General features: G+C 49.4%; 1 protein-coding gene across 1 annotated transcript in view; it reads right to left on the reverse strand.

The window, feature by feature from the left end:
• LOC142312522 (myosin-3-like) overlaps positions 1-18,342 on the reverse strand; it is an 85,920-nt gene that overhangs the window by 46,158 nt on the left and 21,420 nt on the right. The window contains exons 3-21 of the mRNA XM_075351490.1: positions 17,060-17,271; positions 16,725-16,868; positions 14,376-14,532; positions 13,096-13,123; positions 12,893-13,004; positions 12,720-12,812; positions 12,576-12,639; positions 12,403-12,501; positions 12,229-12,332; positions 12,010-12,148; positions 8,565-8,683; positions 8,337-8,486; positions 8,096-8,266; positions 3,901-4,210; positions 3,674-3,747; positions 3,492-3,579; positions 3,297-3,414; positions 3,042-3,165; positions 2,818-2,954 (exon numbers count right to left, since the gene is read on the reverse strand). Of these exons, the coding sequence (XP_075207605.1) occupies positions 2,818-2,954; positions 3,042-3,165; positions 3,297-3,414; positions 3,492-3,579; positions 3,674-3,747; positions 3,901-4,210; positions 8,096-8,266; positions 8,337-8,486; positions 8,565-8,683; positions 12,010-12,148; positions 12,229-12,332; positions 12,403-12,501; positions 12,576-12,639; positions 12,720-12,812; positions 12,893-13,004; positions 13,096-13,123; positions 14,376-14,532; positions 16,725-16,868; positions 17,060-17,263 (2,435 nt within the window). The 5' untranslated portion in view covers positions 17,264-17,271. The remainder of the gene's footprint in view (positions 1-2,817; positions 2,955-3,041; positions 3,166-3,296; positions 3,415-3,491; positions 3,580-3,673; positions 3,748-3,900; positions 4,211-8,095; positions 8,267-8,336; positions 8,487-8,564; positions 8,684-12,009; positions 12,149-12,228; positions 12,333-12,402; positions 12,502-12,575; positions 12,640-12,719; positions 12,813-12,892; positions 13,005-13,095; positions 13,124-14,375; positions 14,533-16,724; positions 16,869-17,059; positions 17,272-18,342) is intronic.

Genomic DNA, 18,342 nt, shown 5'->3' on the forward strand with positions numbered 1-18,342 from the left:
AGGCAGGAGAAGACCAGGTCCAGAGTATTCCCGTCCTAACGTAGGAGAGTTAGTAAAGTCACACGCTGAGCAGAGCCAGGAGAAGACCAGGTCCATAGTATTCCCGGCCTTACGTAGGAGAGTTAGTAAAGTCACACACTGAGCAGAGGCAGGAGAAGACCAGGTCCAGAGTATTCCTGTCTTCATGTAGGAGAGTTAGTAAAGTCACACGCTGAGCAGAGCCAGGAGAAGACCAGGTCCATAGTATTCCCGGCCTTACGTAGGAGAGTTAGTAAAGTCACACACTGAGCAGAGCTGGGAGAAGACCAGGTCCAGAGTATTCCTGTCTTCATGTAGGAGAGTTAGTAAAGTCACACGCTGAGCAGAGCCAGGAGAAGACCAGGTCCATAGTATTCCCGGCCTTACGTAGGAGAGTTAGTAAAGTCACACACTGAGCAGAGCTGGGAGAAGACCAGGTCCAGAGTATTCCTGTCCTCATGTAGGAGAGTTAGTAAAGTCACACACTGAGCAGAGGCAGGAGAAGACCAGGTCCATAGTATTCCTGTCCTTACGTAGGAGAGTTAGTAAAGTCACACACTGAGCAGAGGCAGGAGAAGATCAGGTCCATAGTATTCCTGTCCTTACGTAGGAGAGTTAGTAAAGTCACACACTGAGCAGAGGCAGGAGAAGGCCAGGTCCAGAGTATTCCTGTCCTTACGTAGGAGAGTTAGTAAAGTCACACACTGAGCAGAGCCAGGAGAAGACCAGGTCCAGAGTATTCCCGTCCTTACGTAGGAGAGTTAGTAAAGTCACACACTGAGCAGAGCCAGGAGAAGACCAGGTCCAGAGTATTCCTGTCCTTACGTAGGAGAGTTAGTAAAGTCACACGCTGAGCAGAGGCAGGAGAAGACCAGGTCCAGAGTATTCCTGTCCTTACGTAGGAGAGTTAGTAAAGTCACACGCTGAGCAGAGGCAGGAGAAGACCAGGTCCAGAGTATTCCCGTCCTTACGTAGGAGAGTTAGTAAAGTCACACACTGAGCAGAGCTGGGAGAAGACCAGGTCCATAGTATTCCCGTCCTTACGTAGGAGAGTTAGTAAAGTCACACGCTGAGCAGAGGCAGGAGAAGACCAGGTCCAGAGTATTCCTGTCCTTACGTAGGAGAGTTAGTAAAGTCACACGCTGAGCAGAGGCAGGAGAAGACCAGGTCCAGAGTATTCCTGTCCTTACGTAGGAGAGTTAGTAAAGTCACACACTGAGCAGAGCCAGGAGAAGACCAGGTCCATAGTATTCCTGTCCTTACGTAGGAGAGTTAGTAAAGTCACACACTGAGCAGAGCCAGGAGAAGACCAGGTCCATAGTATTCCCGTCCTTACGTAGGAGAGTTAGTAAAGTCACACGCTGAGCAGAGCTGGGAGAAGGCCAGGCCCAGAGTATTCCTGTCCTCATGTAGGAGAGTTAGTAAAGTCACACACTGAGCAGAGCCAGGAGAAGACCAGGTCCATAGTATTCCCGTCCTTACGTAGGAGAGTTAGTAAAGTCACACGCTGAGCAGAGCTGGGAGAAGGCCAGGCCCAGAGTATTCCTGTCTTCATGTAGGAGAGTTAGTAAAGTCACACACTGAGCAGAGCCAGGAGAAGACCAGGTCCAGAGTATTCCTGTCCTTACGTAGGAGAGTTAGTAAAGTCATGCACTGAGCAGAGGCAGGAGAAGGCCAGGTCCAGAGAATTCCTGTCTTCATGTAGGAGAGTTAGTAAAGTCATGCACTGAGCAGAGGCAGGAGAAGACCAGGTGCAGAGTATTCCCGGCCTTACGTAGGAGAGTTAGTAAAGTCATGCACTGAGCAGAGGCAGGAGAAGACCAGGTCCGAAGTATTCCTGTCTTCACGTAGGGGAATTAGTATCTGTTAAAGGCCGAGAAAGGAGGTTACAGACAGGAGACAAGTGGCCGATGCAGAGCAAATTATCGATGGGGATGTTAACAGGGTGGGGGAGGGGGGAAAAGAAAGAATTTAAATGTAATATATATGTAGCTGTGTGTTGCTGACTGACAGTGTAAGTGTATGGCTGTATTATTCCATGTCACTTTTCTGCGTTATTATGGAATACAGCTGTGCATGGGACTAGTACATGGACAGTGTATAGCGGTATTATTCCATGACACTTTTCTGTGCACTGTATGGTGGTATTATGGAGTACAGCTGTGCACAGGATTGGTATATGGATAGTGTATAGCGGTATTTTTCCATGACACTTTTCTGTGCACTGTATGGTGGTATTATGGAGTACAGCTGTGCACAGGATTGGTATATGGATAGTGTATAGCGGTATTTTTCCATGACACTTTTCTGTGCACTGTATGGTGGTATTGTGGAGTACAGCTGTGCACAGGATTGGTATATGGATAGTGTATAGCGGTATTTTTCCATGACACTTTTCTGTGCACTGTATGGTGGTATTATGGAGTACAGCTGTGCACAGGATTGGTATATGGATAGTGTATAGCGGTATTTTTCCATGACACTTTTCTGTGCACTGTATGGTGGTATTATGGAGTACAGCTGTGCACAGGATTGGTATATGGATAGTGTATAGCGGTATTTTTCCATGACACTTTTCTGTGCACTGTATGGTGGTATTATGGAGTACAGCTGTGCACGGGATTGGTATATGGATAGTGTATAGCGGTATTTTTCCATGACACTTTTCTGTGCACTGTATGGTGGTATTATGGAGTACAGCTGTGCACAGGATTGGTATATGGATAGTGTAGGAGGATAGTATGGTAAGGAGCAGGCACGGGCGCGTACCCCTCTGCTTGGGCCTCGTCCCCTCCTCACCTCCTGTCCATCATCTTCTGGAACTCCTGCCTCATCAGGAAGCCCCGGCACAAGGCCTGTGTGCGGGTGATGAGCAGAGCCAGGCGCTCGTCCCTCATCTCCTCCAGAGTCCCCAGGAGACCGGCCTTAAAGAACACCTACAGGAATAGAGAGTGGGTGTGCTGTAATACCTGAGTGCGGCCAGCAGGTGTCAGGATGGCCCAGGACCGATATTTCAGGGTTACCTTGGTGTGCCCAAATTTATACTGGTTGTGATCGATGTCGATGGAGCCCAGCAGCTTCTCACAGGCTTTCTTGCTGTCAATGAATTGCCCCTCGGGGATGGCGCTGGCGTTCAGGATTCGATACCTGTCCAATAAAAATCATCATAAACACCGGCCATACAAAGTGGATGATAACAGAGAACAGTAACGTGGGAGATAGCAGAACAGGTGGACCAGAGCTATTGTTCTCTGGTATCGGCCACGCAGGCTGAGCACCTTTGCTTGAAGTCTCCATACAGGATCCTGTTGGGAAACCCTTTCCTGCAGATGCGGATCCCCTCCAGGACCCCGTTACACCGCAGCTGGTGCAGGACGAGGTGGTGGTCCATCTCACCTGGCGGGAAGAGAACCAGTCAGTCACATGATCTGTGGCGCGAGCTTCTGATACTGGGGGGAGGGGAGTCACATTACCGGGGGTCTTGGTCTCGTTAGGGATCAGGCAGCGCACAAAATGTGGATGTGTGGTCCGGAGGTTAGACATCAGCTTATTCAGGTTCTCCTACAGAGAGGGGGCAAGAGGTCACCGGCAGTCCCACGTAACACCACAGACGACACAGTCCTATGTAACACAGAGTAAAATAGAAATCTCCTACCCGGAAGAGTGCAGATACCGTCTGAAAGGAGGAGCCCTTCTTCTTCGCCCCTTTCTTAGCCGTTGCCCCTTCACCTGTAAGAGGAGCATTTCACCATTATTCAGAGCGGATGGAAACCTCAAAGTGTCTTGCAGGGGCCTTCTCGTAGAACTTCTAGTCTTCTTACCACCTTGGTCATGTCCCCGATGTGTGGCCCCTGACCGGCCCATTGGCTCTTATTATCTCACCTGCTTCCGATCCAGAGTATGTGGCGTAGAGGTTGGCCAGGATCTTCATGGGGGACTTCTGGTACAGTCCCACCACAGTCTCGTTCAGAGGGTCCTTGTTCTTCTCCAGCCAGCCCTTGATGTTGTAGTCCACAGTCCCGGCGTAGTGGACCAGGGAGAAGTGAGCCTCGGCTTTGCCTTTAGCCGGCTTGGGCTTCTGGAAGTTGTTGGATTTGCCTAGATGTTGATCATACAGCTTGTTCTTGAAGGAGGTGTCGGTGGCCTTGGGGAACATGCACTCCTCTTCCAGGATGGAGAAGATGCCCATTGGCTGTAGAACACATGGGGGGTGGATTTCAAAGATGTAGCGTGAGGGATATGGCGTACAGTACTGGACTGGTGGAAGGGACTAAGGGAGTGTTAGAGGTCCACAGGTTAGTCTATCCCTGATTAGGGTGAGGGCTACAGTTAGGACTAAGGTTAGAGCTAAGACTAGAGTTAGGACTAAGAATTTGGTTATGGCTAAGAATGGGGTTAGAGCTAAGACTAGGTTATGGCTGGGACTATGGTTAAGACTAGGACTATGGTAAAGACTAGGGTTAAGGGTAGGACTAGGGTTAAGGCTAGAAATAGGGTTAAGGCTAGGACTATGGTAAAGGCTAGGGCTAGGGTTAAGATTATGACTAGGGTTAAGGCTAGAAGTAGGGTTAAGGCTAGAACTAGGCTTAAGGGTTGGGCTAGGGTTAAGGCTAAAAATAGGGTTAAGGCTAGAACGAGGGTTAAGGCTAGGACTAGTGTTAATACTAGGGCTCGGGTTAAGGCTAGGACTAGGGTTTAAGACTAGAACTAGGGTTAAGGCTAGGACTATGGGTAGGACTAGGGTTAAGACTAAAACTAGGGTTAAAGCTAGAACTAGGGTTAAGGCTAGGACTATGGGTAGGACTGGGGTTAAGACTAAAACTAGGGTTAAAGCTAGATCTAGGGTTAAGGCTAGAACTAGGGTTAAGGCTAGGACTAGTGTTAATACTAGGGCTCGGGTTAAGGCTAGGACTAGGGTTTAAGACTAGAACTAGGGTTCAGGCTAGAACTAGGGTTAAGGCTAGGACTATGGGTAGGACTGGGGTTAAGACTAAAACTAGGGTTAAAGCTAGAACTAGGGTTAAGGCTAGGACTATGGGTAGGACTGGGGTTAAGACTAAAACTAGGGTTAAAGCTAGATCTCGGGTTAAGGCTAGAACTAGGGTTAAGGCTAGGACTATGGGTAGGACTGGGGTTAAGACTAAAACTAGGGTTAAAGCTAGAACTAGGGTTAAGGCTAGGACTAGGGTTAAGACAGGGCTCGGGTTAAGGGTAGGACTAGGGTTTGTTTGAGAACTAGGGCTAGTTAGGGTTAAGGCCAAAAGTAGGGCAAGGGCAAGGATTAGGGATAGGGCTATGTTTAGAGCTAGAATTAGGGTTATTGATAAGTCTAGGGTTAGGGCTATTTTTAGGGCTAAGTTTTAAAATAGTTATATAAAAAAGCAAGAAAATGTACAAAAGAAATGAAAAATAAAATCAAAATGTACAATGTAGAGGGCAAAAGGGCGAACAAATTACATCAGCATTTTGTTAAAATACGATATGTGCTTGGGGATAAGGGATTCAATGCTGGACTAGTGGACGGGATTAAGAAAGAGCTAAGTCCCAGGGTGGGGGAGGGGGGGGTAAAAAGAAATAACTTTAATTAGTTTTAGGTCTAGTTTTTAGGATAAAACTATGGTTAGAGATAGAAATAAGGTTAGAGATAGGACTAGGGTTAGGGAAAGGACTGAGGTTTGGGAAACTACTAAGGTTATGAAAAGGATTAAGATAATGAATGGACGACAGTTAGGGAAAGGGCGACAGTTAGGGAAAGGGCGACAGTTAGGGAAAGGGCGACAGTTAGGGAAAGGGCGACAGTTAGGGAAAGGGCGACAGTTAGGGAAAGGGCGACAGTTAGGGAAAGGGCGACAGTTAGGGAAAGGGCGACAGTTAGGGAAAGGGCGACAGTTAGGGAAAGGGCGACAGTTAGGGAAAGGGCGACAGTTAGGGAAAGGGCGACAGTTAGGGAAAGGGCGACAGATAGGGAAAGGGCGACAGATAGGGAAAGGGCGACAGATAGGGAAAGGGCGACTGATAGGGAAAGGGCGACTGATAGGGAAAGGGCGACTGATAGGGAAAGGGCGACTGATAGGGAAAGGGCGACAGATAGGGAAAGGGCGACAGATAGGGAAAGGGCGACAGATAGGGAAAGGGTGACAGATAGGGAAAGGGCGACAGATAGGGAAAGGGCGACAGTTAGGGAAAGGGCGACAGGGAAAGGGCAACAGATAGGGAAAGGGCGACAGATAGGGAAAGGGCGACAGATAGGGAAAGGACGACAGTTAGGGAAAGGGCGACAGATAGGGAAAGGGCGACAGATAGGGAAAGGGCGACAGATAGGGAAAGGGCGACAGATAGGGAAAGGGCGACAGATAGGGAAAGGGCGACAGATAGGGAAAGGGCGACAGATAGGGAAAGGGCGACAGATAGGGAAAGGGCGACAGATAGGGAAAGGGCGACAGATAGGGAAAGGGCGACAGATAGGGAAAGGGCGACAGATAGGGAAAGGGCGACTGATAGGGAAAGGGCGACTGATAGGGAAAGGGCGACTGATAGGGAAAGGGCGACTGATAGGGAAAGGGCGACAGATAGGGAAAGGGCGACAGATAGGGAAAGGGCGACAGATAGGGAAAGGGCGACAGATAGGGAAAGGGCGACAGATAGGGAAAGGGCGACAGATAGGGAAAGGGCGACAGATAGGGAAAGGGCGACAGTTAGGGAAAGGGCGACAGGGAAAGGGCAACAGATAGGGAAAGGGCGACAGATAGGGAAAGGGCGACAGATAGGGAAAGGGCGACAGATAGGGAAAGGACGACAGTTAGGGAAAGGGCGACAGATAGGGAAAGGGCGACAGATAGGGAAAGGGCGACAGATAGGGAAAGGGCGACAGATAGGGAAAGGGCGACAGATAGGGAAAGGGCGACAGATAGGGAAAGGGCGACAGATAGGGAAAGGGCGACAGATAGGGAAAGGGCGACAGATAGGGAAAGGGCGACAGATAGGGAAAGGGCGACAGATAGGGAAAAGGGCGACAGATAGGGAAAGGGCGACAGATAGGGAAAGGGCGACAGATAGGGAAAGGACGACAGTTAGGGAAAGGGCGACAGTTAGGGAAAGGGCGACAGTTAGAGAAAGGACGGCAGTTAGGGAAAGGGCGACAGATAGGGAAAGGGCGACAGTTAGAGAAAGGACGGCAGTTAGGGAAAGGGCGACAGATAGGGAAAGGGCGACAGATAGGGAAAGGGCGACAGATAGGGAAAGGGCGACAGATAGGGAAAGGGCGACAGATAGGGAAAGGGCGACAGATAGGGAAAGGGCGACAGATAGGGAAAGGGCGACAGATAGGGAAAGGGCGACAGATAGGGAAAGGGCGACAGATAGGGAAAAGGGCGACAGATAGGGAAAAGGGCGACAGATAGGGAAAGGGCGACAGATAGGGAAAGGACGACAGTTAGGGAAAGGGCGACAGTTAGGGAAAGGGCGACAGTTAGAGAAAGGACGGCAGTTAGGGAAAGGGCGACAGATAGGGAAAGGGCGACAGTTAGAGAAAGGACGGCAGTTAGGGAAAGGGCGACAGATAGGGAAAGGGCGACAGATAGGGAAAGGGCGACAGATAGGGAAAGGGCGACAGATAGGGAAAGGGCGACAGATAGGGAAAGGGCGACAGATAGGGAAAGGGCGACAGATAGGGAAAGGGCGACAGATAGGGAAAGGAGTATGGTTAGGAAAAGGACTATGATTAGGGAAAGGACTACAGTGAGGGGTACAACTAAAGTTATAGATAGGATTAAAGTTAGGGTTAGGGATAAACTTAAGGATACAACTAGAGATAGGGCTAGGGGTAGAGATAGGGTTAGGTCTAGGGTTAGAGATAGGGCTAGGGGTAGATAGGTCTAGGGCTAGACCTAGAAGAATAAAATAACATAAGAGGTTCAATACTGGACTCGTGGAAGGGACTAAGAGAGTCCTAATGGTCCACAGGTTAGGGGGCGCACAATACTTTCCTTGCCCATACAATACCTGTCAAGACTTATTACAAAGGTTCTGTCTTTCTAGATGAGTTGATGAAGATCAGAATCTAAAAGCACAAATGTACCTTCTCGATGAGCTCGATGCAGGCGGCCAGGTCCATGCCGAAGTCGATGAACTCCCATTCGATCCCTTCCTTCTTGTACTCCTCCTGCTCCAGGACAAACATGTGGTGGTTGAAGAACTGCTGCAGCTTCTCGTTGGTGAAGTTGATGCAGAGCTGCTCCAAGCTGTTGAACTATAAGTGACCTACATTGATTACACGGGCCTGGACTTCTCATCAATGACGACCAGCATCAGAGACCAACCTCAAAGATTTCAAAGCCGGCAATATCCAGGACCCCGATGAAGTGCTGTCGGGGGAGCTTGGTATCGAGCTGTTGGTTTATACGCGTTACCATCCACAAGAAGAGCTTCTCGTACACAGACTTGCAGAGGGCGTTGACGTTCTGATGGACCTGCACAATATAAGAATGCATGCGACCGTCAGCTGCCGGACAGCTCACGATGAGACCTGTGGGTGGTTGTGTCCTTACCTGGTCCACAGTTTGCCCCTTGGTCACGTATTCATTGCCCACTTTGACCCTGGGATAGCAGAGTGCTTTAAGCAAGTCTGCAGAGTTCAGGCCCATCAGGTACGCGATTTTATCAGCAACTGGGTAGGAGACAGTGACAGTGGGTAAGTTGGCTAACACCAAAGAGCACCCTATATGTCTATTGCCGTGAACTTATATTAACAGATGGCCGGGAAGGTTTGACGGTAGTCTACAGGGTGGAGACCTATGCTAAAAACACCTGACACCTCCGACTCATGGATAAAAGAAAACAGCCCCAAACAAAACCCAATCCATACACCCAACCCTATCCCTACACCAAACCCTATCCCTAACCAAATCCCTACAGCTAACCCAACACCTAACCCTATCCCTACACCTAACCCTATCCCTAACCAAATCCCTACAGCTAACCCAACACCTAACCCTATCCCTACACCTAACCCTATCCCTAACCAAATCCCTACAGCTAACCCAACACCTAACCCTATCACTACATCTAACCCTATCCCTACACCTAACCCTATCCTTACACCTAATCCTATGTCTACACTTAAACCTAACCCTACACCAAACCCTATCACTAACCAAATCCCTACAGCTAACCCAACACCTAACCCTATCCTTACACCTAATCCTATCTCTACACCTAACCCTAACCCTACACCAAACCCTATCGCTAACCAAATCCCTACAGCTACCCCAACACCTAACCCTATCCTTACACCTAACCCTATCCCTACACCTAACCCTATCCCTACACCGAACCCTATCCCTACACCGAACCCCATCCCTACACCGAACCCTATCCCTACACCGAACCCCATCCCTACACCTAACCCTATCCCTACACCGAACCCCATCCCTACACCTAACCCTATCCCTACACCGAACCCTATCCCTACACCTAACCCTATCCCTACACCGAACCCCATCCCTACACCTAACCCTATCCCTACACCTAACCCTATCCCTACACCTAACCCTATCCCTACACCTAACCCTACACCTAACCCTTCAATACACCTAACCCTATCCCTACACCTAACCCTATCCCTACACCGAACCCTATCCCTACACCTAACCCTATCCCTACACCTAACCGTATCCTTACACCTAACCCTAACCCTACACCTAACCCTATCCCTACACCTAACCCTACACCAAACCCTATCGCTAACCAAATCCCTACAGCTACCCCAACACCTAACCCTATCCCTACACCTAACCCTATCCCTACACCTAACCCTATCCCTACACCTAACCCTATCCCTACACCTAACCCTATCCCTACACCGAACCCTATCCCTACACCTAACCGTATCCTTACACCTAACCCTAACCCTACACCTAACCCTTCAATACACCTAACCCTATCCCTACACAGAGACCTAGGACTGCTATGACTACTGTCTTTACGGTATAATCAGCGGTGGCTTGGAAGTTGGGACCATGGTCTTCAGGATTGGGACAAAAAACACTTATCACCTCAGACTTTTGGATGGAAACAATAGAGTTTTTTAGTACTCGCTGTAAAATGTCTCTCCTAATCTGGAGGAGACAGAAACCATGGGTGGCAGCTCCTCCCCAACAGCCTAGACCTGGACAGCCAACACCCAGCTCTTCAGTTAGTGCTAAAGCAGTACGTAAAGCTAAACCTAAATAAGTGAGGGTGCAGTGTGCCCCAGGGAAGGCTACAAGAAAGCTATTCTACGATGAGTACCAAAAATCCTCCTTTCTTGGGCACCTCCCGGGGGACACAGAAACTATGGGACATGGTAAAAAAGTGACCGAGGTTGGAAATCTAATGATGGTATTGCAGAAGGACGAGCAGCCATTCCGTGGCAGGGGTGCCCAACTACAGCCCGATCTTCTGGATTGGAAGATCGTAACCAGCGAGTTGCACCGATGCGCTGCTGAGAGCAGTCAGGGAGCCAACCTGCCACCTTAACTCTCAAATGGCACAGACCTGGCCAGCGCTCCCCTAGAAGCTCAAGAGATGCAAGCACTCCTGGTATCTTGTAACCCGGCCATCTAGGACTGGAGGCGAATAGCTGAGCTGAAGCGCTGGGTGCCGGCCATCCCGGTGTGGGCTGTTGGGGAGGAGCCAACTTTTTTTTCTAAGATGTATTCTTAGTGTCAGCCACCAGGTGGCAGCATATTACACATGGTTTCTGTGTCCCCCAATAAAAAAAAAACTAAGAAATAGCCCTCACTGTAACCCTATCTGTACACCTATCCCTAGCATATTCCGTAACCCTAGTCCAAAGACCACTAGGAAACCTGAATTAAAGGAATATTCAAGGATGGCCTGGAAGGTGAGACCACAGTCTTTAAGGTTGGGACTAAAAACACTTGGCACCTCATGTTTTTGGATGGAAGAAAATAGCCGTCAACACAACCCTAACACTACCCCTAACCCTAAACCTAGCACTAACCCTAAACCTAGCACTACACCTAACCCTAACCCTACACCTATCCCTAGCACTACTCCTGTCCCTGGCACTACTTCTAACCCTAGCACTACCCCTAACCCTAACACTACTCCTAACCCTTGCACTACTCCTAAAACTAGCACCACCCCTAACCCTAGTACTACTCCTAACCCTAGCACTACCTCTAACCCTAGCACTACTCGTAACCCTTGCACTACTCGTAACCCTAGCACTACCTCTAACCCTTGCACTACTCGTAACCCTTGCACTACTCCTGTCCCTGGCACTACTTCTAACCCTAGCACTACCTCTAACCCTAGCACTACTCCTAACCCTTGCACTACTCCTAACCCTTGCACTACTCCTAAAACTAGCACTACCAGGGACCCTAGTAATACTCCTAACCCTACCACTACCTCTAACCCTGGCACCAACCCTAACCCTTGCACTACTCGTAACCCTAGCACTACCTCTAACCCTTGCACTACTCGTAACCCTTGCACTACTCCTAACCCTAGCACTACCTCTAACCCTAGCATTACTCGTAACCCTTGCACTACTCGTAACCCTAGCACTACCTCTAACCCTAACACTACTCCTAACCCTTGCACTATTCCTAACGCTAGCACTACCTCTAACCCTAGCACTACCTCTAACCCTTGCACCACCCCTAACCCTTGCACTATTCCTAACCCTAGCACTACCTCTAACCCTAGCACTACCTCTAACCCTAGCACTACCTCTAACCCTTGCACCACCCCTAACCCTTGCACTATTCCTAACCCTAGCACTACCTCTAACCCTAGCACTACCTCTAACCCTAGCACTACCTCTAACCTTAGCACTACCACTTACTTTAGTACATAACTCTACTCTACACCTAACCCTAGGCCTGCTAGGACTACTGTCTTGAAGTTGTCATCATACATGTAGAACCTGATCTAGATGGCCCATGAATCTACCAATGTGATCCATCCCCGGCCAGGCCTCACCTTCAGTCCCATCGGGCTCCGCTTGCTCCTCTCTGGGCTTTTGTTTGAACTTCATGACTCCATAATGCATGACCGCGCCCGTCAACTTGTAAATCCCGACTTTCTCCTCAGGAGAAAAGCCCAAGATATCGATGGCGTTCTGCAATCACAGAACAAAAATCAGACAGAAAACAAACAACAGTCCTGTCCAAAACTGATCAAAACCACAAAGCTCCGTACATCAGTGGCCATCAGCTCCTCGGAGTCATCGATGCTGGCCACCTTCAGCTCCCCTTGGCTGATATATGGGAAATCGTATGGATTTGTGGTGATCAACAGCATATCTGAAGAGAAGAACATCAGCTAATCAGTGTCCTCATGAAGGTGACCCCTCCCCGCGATCCCACCACCCACCAATTAATTCAGGCTTCTTGTTTGACAAGATTTGGTAGAAGATGTGATAACTTCGTTCCGCCTGAAGCTGGAAAGTCACTCGCGACTTCTCCAAGAGATCTGCACCGAGAAAAGGGAAAGGTCAGGGATCTATTTATGAAATCCGGTCAAAACAATCCATAAACCTGAGTTACATGTCTCGATATCGGCGGAGGCGAGCTTCCCCGTGGTGCCAAAGTGGATCCGAATAAACTTTCCCTGTTAAGAAGAAAAGAACCGAAAATTCACGTATGACGTAAAAATAACATAAAATGTAAAAAACAACGCAAAAAACGTACAAATCGTGAAGAGTTGTCATTCCGGACGGTCTTGGCGTTGCCGAAGGCTTCCAGGAGGGGGTTGGCCTGGATGATCTGATCTTCCAGAGTTCCCTGGCCAAAAAAAAAAGATGGATTTTCTTGCGAAATTTTTGTGTGTTGGAACGAAGCTTTGGTCAAGTTTCACGCCGCACCTTCATGCCGCTCCCGGACTCCTTCTTCTTGGTGTCACCCACGGCTGCGATGGTGGCGAAGTACTGGATGACGCGTTTGGTGTTCACAGTCTTCCCGGCTCCGGATTCTCCGCTGCAGAACATCACACTCTGGTTACCGGGCAGAACGCTCGTACTCCATTATTTACAGAAACAAAAACTAAACAATACGATTAAATACGCACGTGATCAGGATGGACTGGTTCTCACGATCTGGGGGAAAACGAGACAATGAATGAAATTTATATTGTGTCTTTCAGTTACAGAATAAGTTACATGTAGTGATAAAGCCTGACAGCTGGGGGCTGGTATTCTCAGGCTGGGGTGACCCATGGCTATTGGGATCCACCCAGCCTAAAAATAGCAGCCTGCAGCCACCCAGAATTGTCACATCAATTAGATGTGACAATTCTGGAACTTTAACCGGCTCTTCCCGAATGCCTCGGTGCGATGGAAATCAGGATAATAAGGGGTTAATGACAGCTCAAAACTGCCACTAAGCCCCTATGAGACCACCCCATGACTACTCTGTAAGTGAAAAGAAATAAAGACAAACACCGAAAAAATCCTTTAACCTTTCACCCTCTTTCACCAGTTTATTAACCCACAAAACACCCCTGAAGGTCTGACGTAATCCACACAAGGTCCCACAATGATTCCTGCTCTGCTACATCTGATGTCACAGCATGCGGATATCGAACATGACCACCCATTGTGAGCATAAGGCAGACACTAAGCCGCAGCAATGAGCGGTGACATCACTCAGTTTATCAGGGGTCATAGCTGGAGGATCCCATGGTGCTCCCCCCTGTGACTGCAGGGAACCTGACCTCAGGTGACCTCATCTCAGGTGAAGTAAGTTCACAAACCTGCATCTCCTAGCAGAAACCATATTTTTTTTATGTTTTGATGCATTTTTTTTTCTTGCAATGAGGTGTAGATTGGGTGCAGGAACATGGTGTAGACATTTCAGCACCAAATCTGTATCGTTTGGCAAAACAATGTGGCTTTCTGCCAGAAGATGCAGGTCTGTGACCTTAATTCACCTGAGGTGAGGTCACTGAGTTCAATGAGGTCACCTGAGGTCAGAGGTGAAGGACCGTGGGAACGTCCAGCTGTGACCAATCACAGATGCCAGGACTGCCAGTGGGCGGGGGAAGCAGTAAATATATATGAAGAATAATGAGCAGCCAAGGAAGTAGTGTCAGACCCATGCGGGAGACTCGGTAAATACAGAGCGCCTGCTACAATCCCCCTATCCCTTCTACCACCATTTTTAAGAGCCGGATTCTGGTCCCCATGGACTTATATGGGGACCGGCGTCTGGCCAGATATCCAGGATGAAGTCCGGTCCGGTACGTTTTTTTTTTACTCCCGGTTAGACCCGCTGATCCCGGGTATCGGTGCGTCCGCCCATCACTAGACAGGAGTACAGGACACGATGCGATGAACAGAGGGGACTCACCGGTCAGCATGAACTGATAGGCGTTATCGGAGATGGAGAAGATGTGCGGCGGGGCCTCCTGACGCTTCTTACCCCGGTACGCATTCACCACCTCCGGGTTGTACACGGGCAGCCACTTATAGGGGTTCACAGTGACACAGAACAATCCAGAATATGTCTACAATGCAGAGGAGTAGATATCGATCACTATACATGGACACGTCACTCATGATGGAACAGATGTCCTGGTGATCTGGGGTTAGTACTGATCTCTATAGTGACCTCTCACCAGTGATGTATATACAGTGATATATCGGCTATGCCCTGGTGGTCTGGGGGTGACCTCCCACCAGTGATGTATATACAGTGATAATTAGGCTCTATGTCCTGGTGGTCTGCAGGTGATTCCTCAGTAATGATGTATATACAGTGTTATTTCGGCTCTATGTCCTGGTGGTCTAGAGGTGATTTCTCAGTAGTGATATATACAGTGATATCTTGGCTGTATATCCTGGTGGTCTGCAGGTGATTTCTCAGTAGTGATATATACAGTGTTATTTCGGCTCTATGTCCTGGTGGTCTGGGGGTGACCTCCCACCAGTGATGTGTATATAGTGATAATTAGGCTCTATGTCCTGGTGGTCTAGAGGTGATTCCTCAGTAGTGATGTATATACAGTGATATTTCGGCTCTATGTCCTGGTGGTCTAGAGGTGATTCCTCAGTAGGGATGTATATACAGTGTTATTTCGGCTCTATGTCCTGGTGGTCTAGAGGTGATTCCTCAGTAGTGATGTATATACAGTGATATTTCGGCTCTATGTCCTGGTGGTCTAGAGGTGATTCCTCAGTAGTGATGTATATACAGTGTTATTTCGGCTCTATGTCCTGGTGGTCTAGAGGTGATTCCTCAGTAGTGATGTATATACAGTAATATTTCGGCTCTATGTCCTGGTGGTCTGGAGGTGATTTCTCAGTAGTGATATATACAGTGATATCTTGGCTCTATGTCCTGGTGGTCTAGAGGTGATTCCTCAGTAGTGATGTATATACAGTGATATTTCGGCTCTATGTCCTGGTGGTCTAGAGGTGATTCCTCAGTAGTGATGTATATACAGTGTTATTTCGGCTCTATGTCCTGGTGGTCTAGAGGTGATTCCTCAGTAGTGATGTATATACAGTGTTATTTCGGCTCTATGTCCTGGTGGTCTAGAGGTGATTCCTCAGTAGTGATGTATATACAGTGATATTTCGGCTCTATGTCCTGGTGGTCTAGAGGTGATTTCTCAGTAGTGATGTATATACAGTGATATTTCGGCTCTATGTCCTGGTGGTCTAGAGGTGATTTCTCAGTAGTGATGTATATACAGTGATATTTCTGCTCTATGTCCTGGTGGTCTAGAGGTGATTTCTCAGTAGTGATGTATATACAGTGATATTTCGGCTCTATGTCCTGGTGGTCTGGAGGTGATTTCTCAGTAGTGATGTATATACAGTGATATTTCTGCTCTATGTCCTGGTGGTCTGGAGGTGATTTCTCAGTAGTGATGTATATACAGTGTTATTTCGGCTCTATGTCCTGGTGGTCTAGAGGTGATTCCTCAGTAGTGATGTATATACAGTGATATTTCGGCTCTATGTCCTGGTGGTCTGGAGGTGATTTCTCAGTAGTGATGTATATACAGTGATATTTCGGCTCTATGTCCTGGTGGTCTGGAGGTGATTTCTCAGTAGTGATGTATATACAGTGTTATTTCGGCTCTATGTCCTGGTGGTCTAGAGGTGATTCCTCAGTAGTGATGTATATACAGTGATATTTCGGCTCTATGTCCTGGTGGTCTAGAGGTGATTCCTCAGTAGTGATGTATATACAGTGTTATTTCGGCTCTATGTCCTGGTGGTCTAGAGGTGATTCCTCAGTAGTGATGTATATACAGTGATATTTCGGCTCTATGTCCTGGTGGTCTGGAGGTGATTTCTCAGTAGTGATGTATATACAGTGATATTTCGGCTCTATGTCCTGGTGGTCTAGAGGTGATTTCTCAGTACTGATATATACAGTGTTATTTCGGCTCTATGTCCTGGTGGTCTAGAGGTGATTCCTCAGTAGTGATGTATATACAGTGTTATTTCGGCTCTATGTCCTGGTGGTCTGGAGGTGATTTCTCAGTAGTGATGTACAGTGTTATTTCTGCTCTATGTCCTGGTGGTCTGGAGGTGATTTCTCAGTAATGATGTGTACACAGTGATATTTCGGCTCTATGTCCTGGTGGTCTAGAGGTGATTCCTCAGTAGTGATGTATATACAGTAATATTTCGGCTCTATGTCCTGGTGGCCCGGTGGTGACCTCCCACCTGTGATACATCTTACGTATATCATCCAGGCCTTGTAGCGGTCCTTCAGGTTGTAGAGGACGGCCGGCTCGTGCAGGTGCGTCAGCATCGCCATGTCTTCGATTTTATCGAACTTGGGAGGGTTCATGGGGAAAACGTTCTCGGGCTTCACTGTGACCGTCTGAAAAGTGAGAAAGACGGGGGGCTCAGTAAGTTCGGACCCCAATAATCCCAATGGTTCCTTATTGTTTCTCTATGCACTGCTTTATGTGGTGTCTGTGTGACTGTAGCACCCCCAGTGGTGACCGCTGGTACTCCACCCCACAGTGATGTAATGCCTGTGCCGCCATATTTCGCGCTGCGGTATCTTACCCGCCCGTCCTCGGTGTCCACCGTTGTTTTTCCGGCTTCTGAGCTCTTGATCTTGCCCTTGATGTATTCGATGGTCGGGTCGGTGATGAAGCAGAACGTCTTGGCGTCGAATGGCTGATTCTGTGCCTCGGTACGTTCCTTTTCGGTTTTTCGGAGGAACGGTGCGGCCACGCCGAACGCCATCATTTCGTGGTCACTACTCATGGCGGCAGCTAGCGGAGCAGAAAGTGGCAATGTTTAGTGACCCGCGGCCCCCGGGGTCTGTGCACACGGAGCAGAATGTGGAGACATTAGTGACCCGCGGCCCCCGGGGTCTGTGCACACGGAGCAGAAAGTGGAGATGTTTAGTGACCCGCGGCCCCCGGGGTCTGTGCACACGGAGCAGAAAGTGGAGATGTTTAGTGACCCGCGGCCCCCGGGGTCTGTGCACACGGAGCAGAAAGTGGAGATGTTTAGTGACCCGCGGCCCCCGGGGTCTGTGCACACGGAGCAGAATGTGGAGACATTAGTTACCCGCGGCCCCCGGGGTCTGTGCACACGGAGCAGAAAGTGGAGACATTAGTGACCCGCGGCCCCCGGGGTCTGTGCACACGGAGCAGTAAGTGGAGACATTAGTGACCCGCGGCCCCCGGGGTCTGTGCACACGGAGCAGTAAGTGGAGACATTAGTGACCCGCGGCCCCCGGGGTCTGTGCACACGGAGCAGAATGTGGAGACATTAGTGACCCGCAGCCCCCGGGGTCTGTGCACACGGAGCAGAAAGTGGCAATGTTTAGTGACCCGCGGCCCCCGGGGTCTGTGCACACGGAGCAGAAAGTGGCAATGTTTAGTGACCCGCGGCCCCCGGGGTCTGTGCACACGGAGCAGAAAGTGGAGATGTTTAGTGACCCGCGGTCCCCGGGGTCTGTGCACACGGAGCAGAAAGTGGCAATGTTTAGTGACCCGCGGCCCCCGGGGTCTGTGCACACGGAGCAGAAAGTGGCGATGTTTAGTGACCCGCGGCCCCCGGGGTCTGTGCACACAGAGCAGAAAGTGGCGATGTTTAGTGACCCGCGGCCCCCGGGGTCTGTGCACACGGAGCAGAAAGTGGCAATGTTTAGTGACCCGCGGCCCCCGGGGTCTGTGCACACAGAGCAGAAAGTGGAGATCTTTAGTGACCCGCGGCCCCCGGGGTCTGTGCACACGGAGCAGAAAGTGGAGATGTTTAGTGACCCGCGGCCCCCGGGGTCTGTGCACACGGAGCAGAAAGTGGCGATGTTTAGTGACCCGCGGCCCCCGGGGTCT

The sequence above is a fragment of the Anomaloglossus baeobatrachus genome, chromosome 5, assembly GCF_048569485.1.
Source record: "Anomaloglossus baeobatrachus isolate aAnoBae1 chromosome 5, aAnoBae1.hap1, whole genome shotgun sequence".
Taxonomy (NCBI): domain Eukaryota; kingdom Metazoa; phylum Chordata; class Amphibia; order Anura; family Aromobatidae; genus Anomaloglossus; species Anomaloglossus baeobatrachus.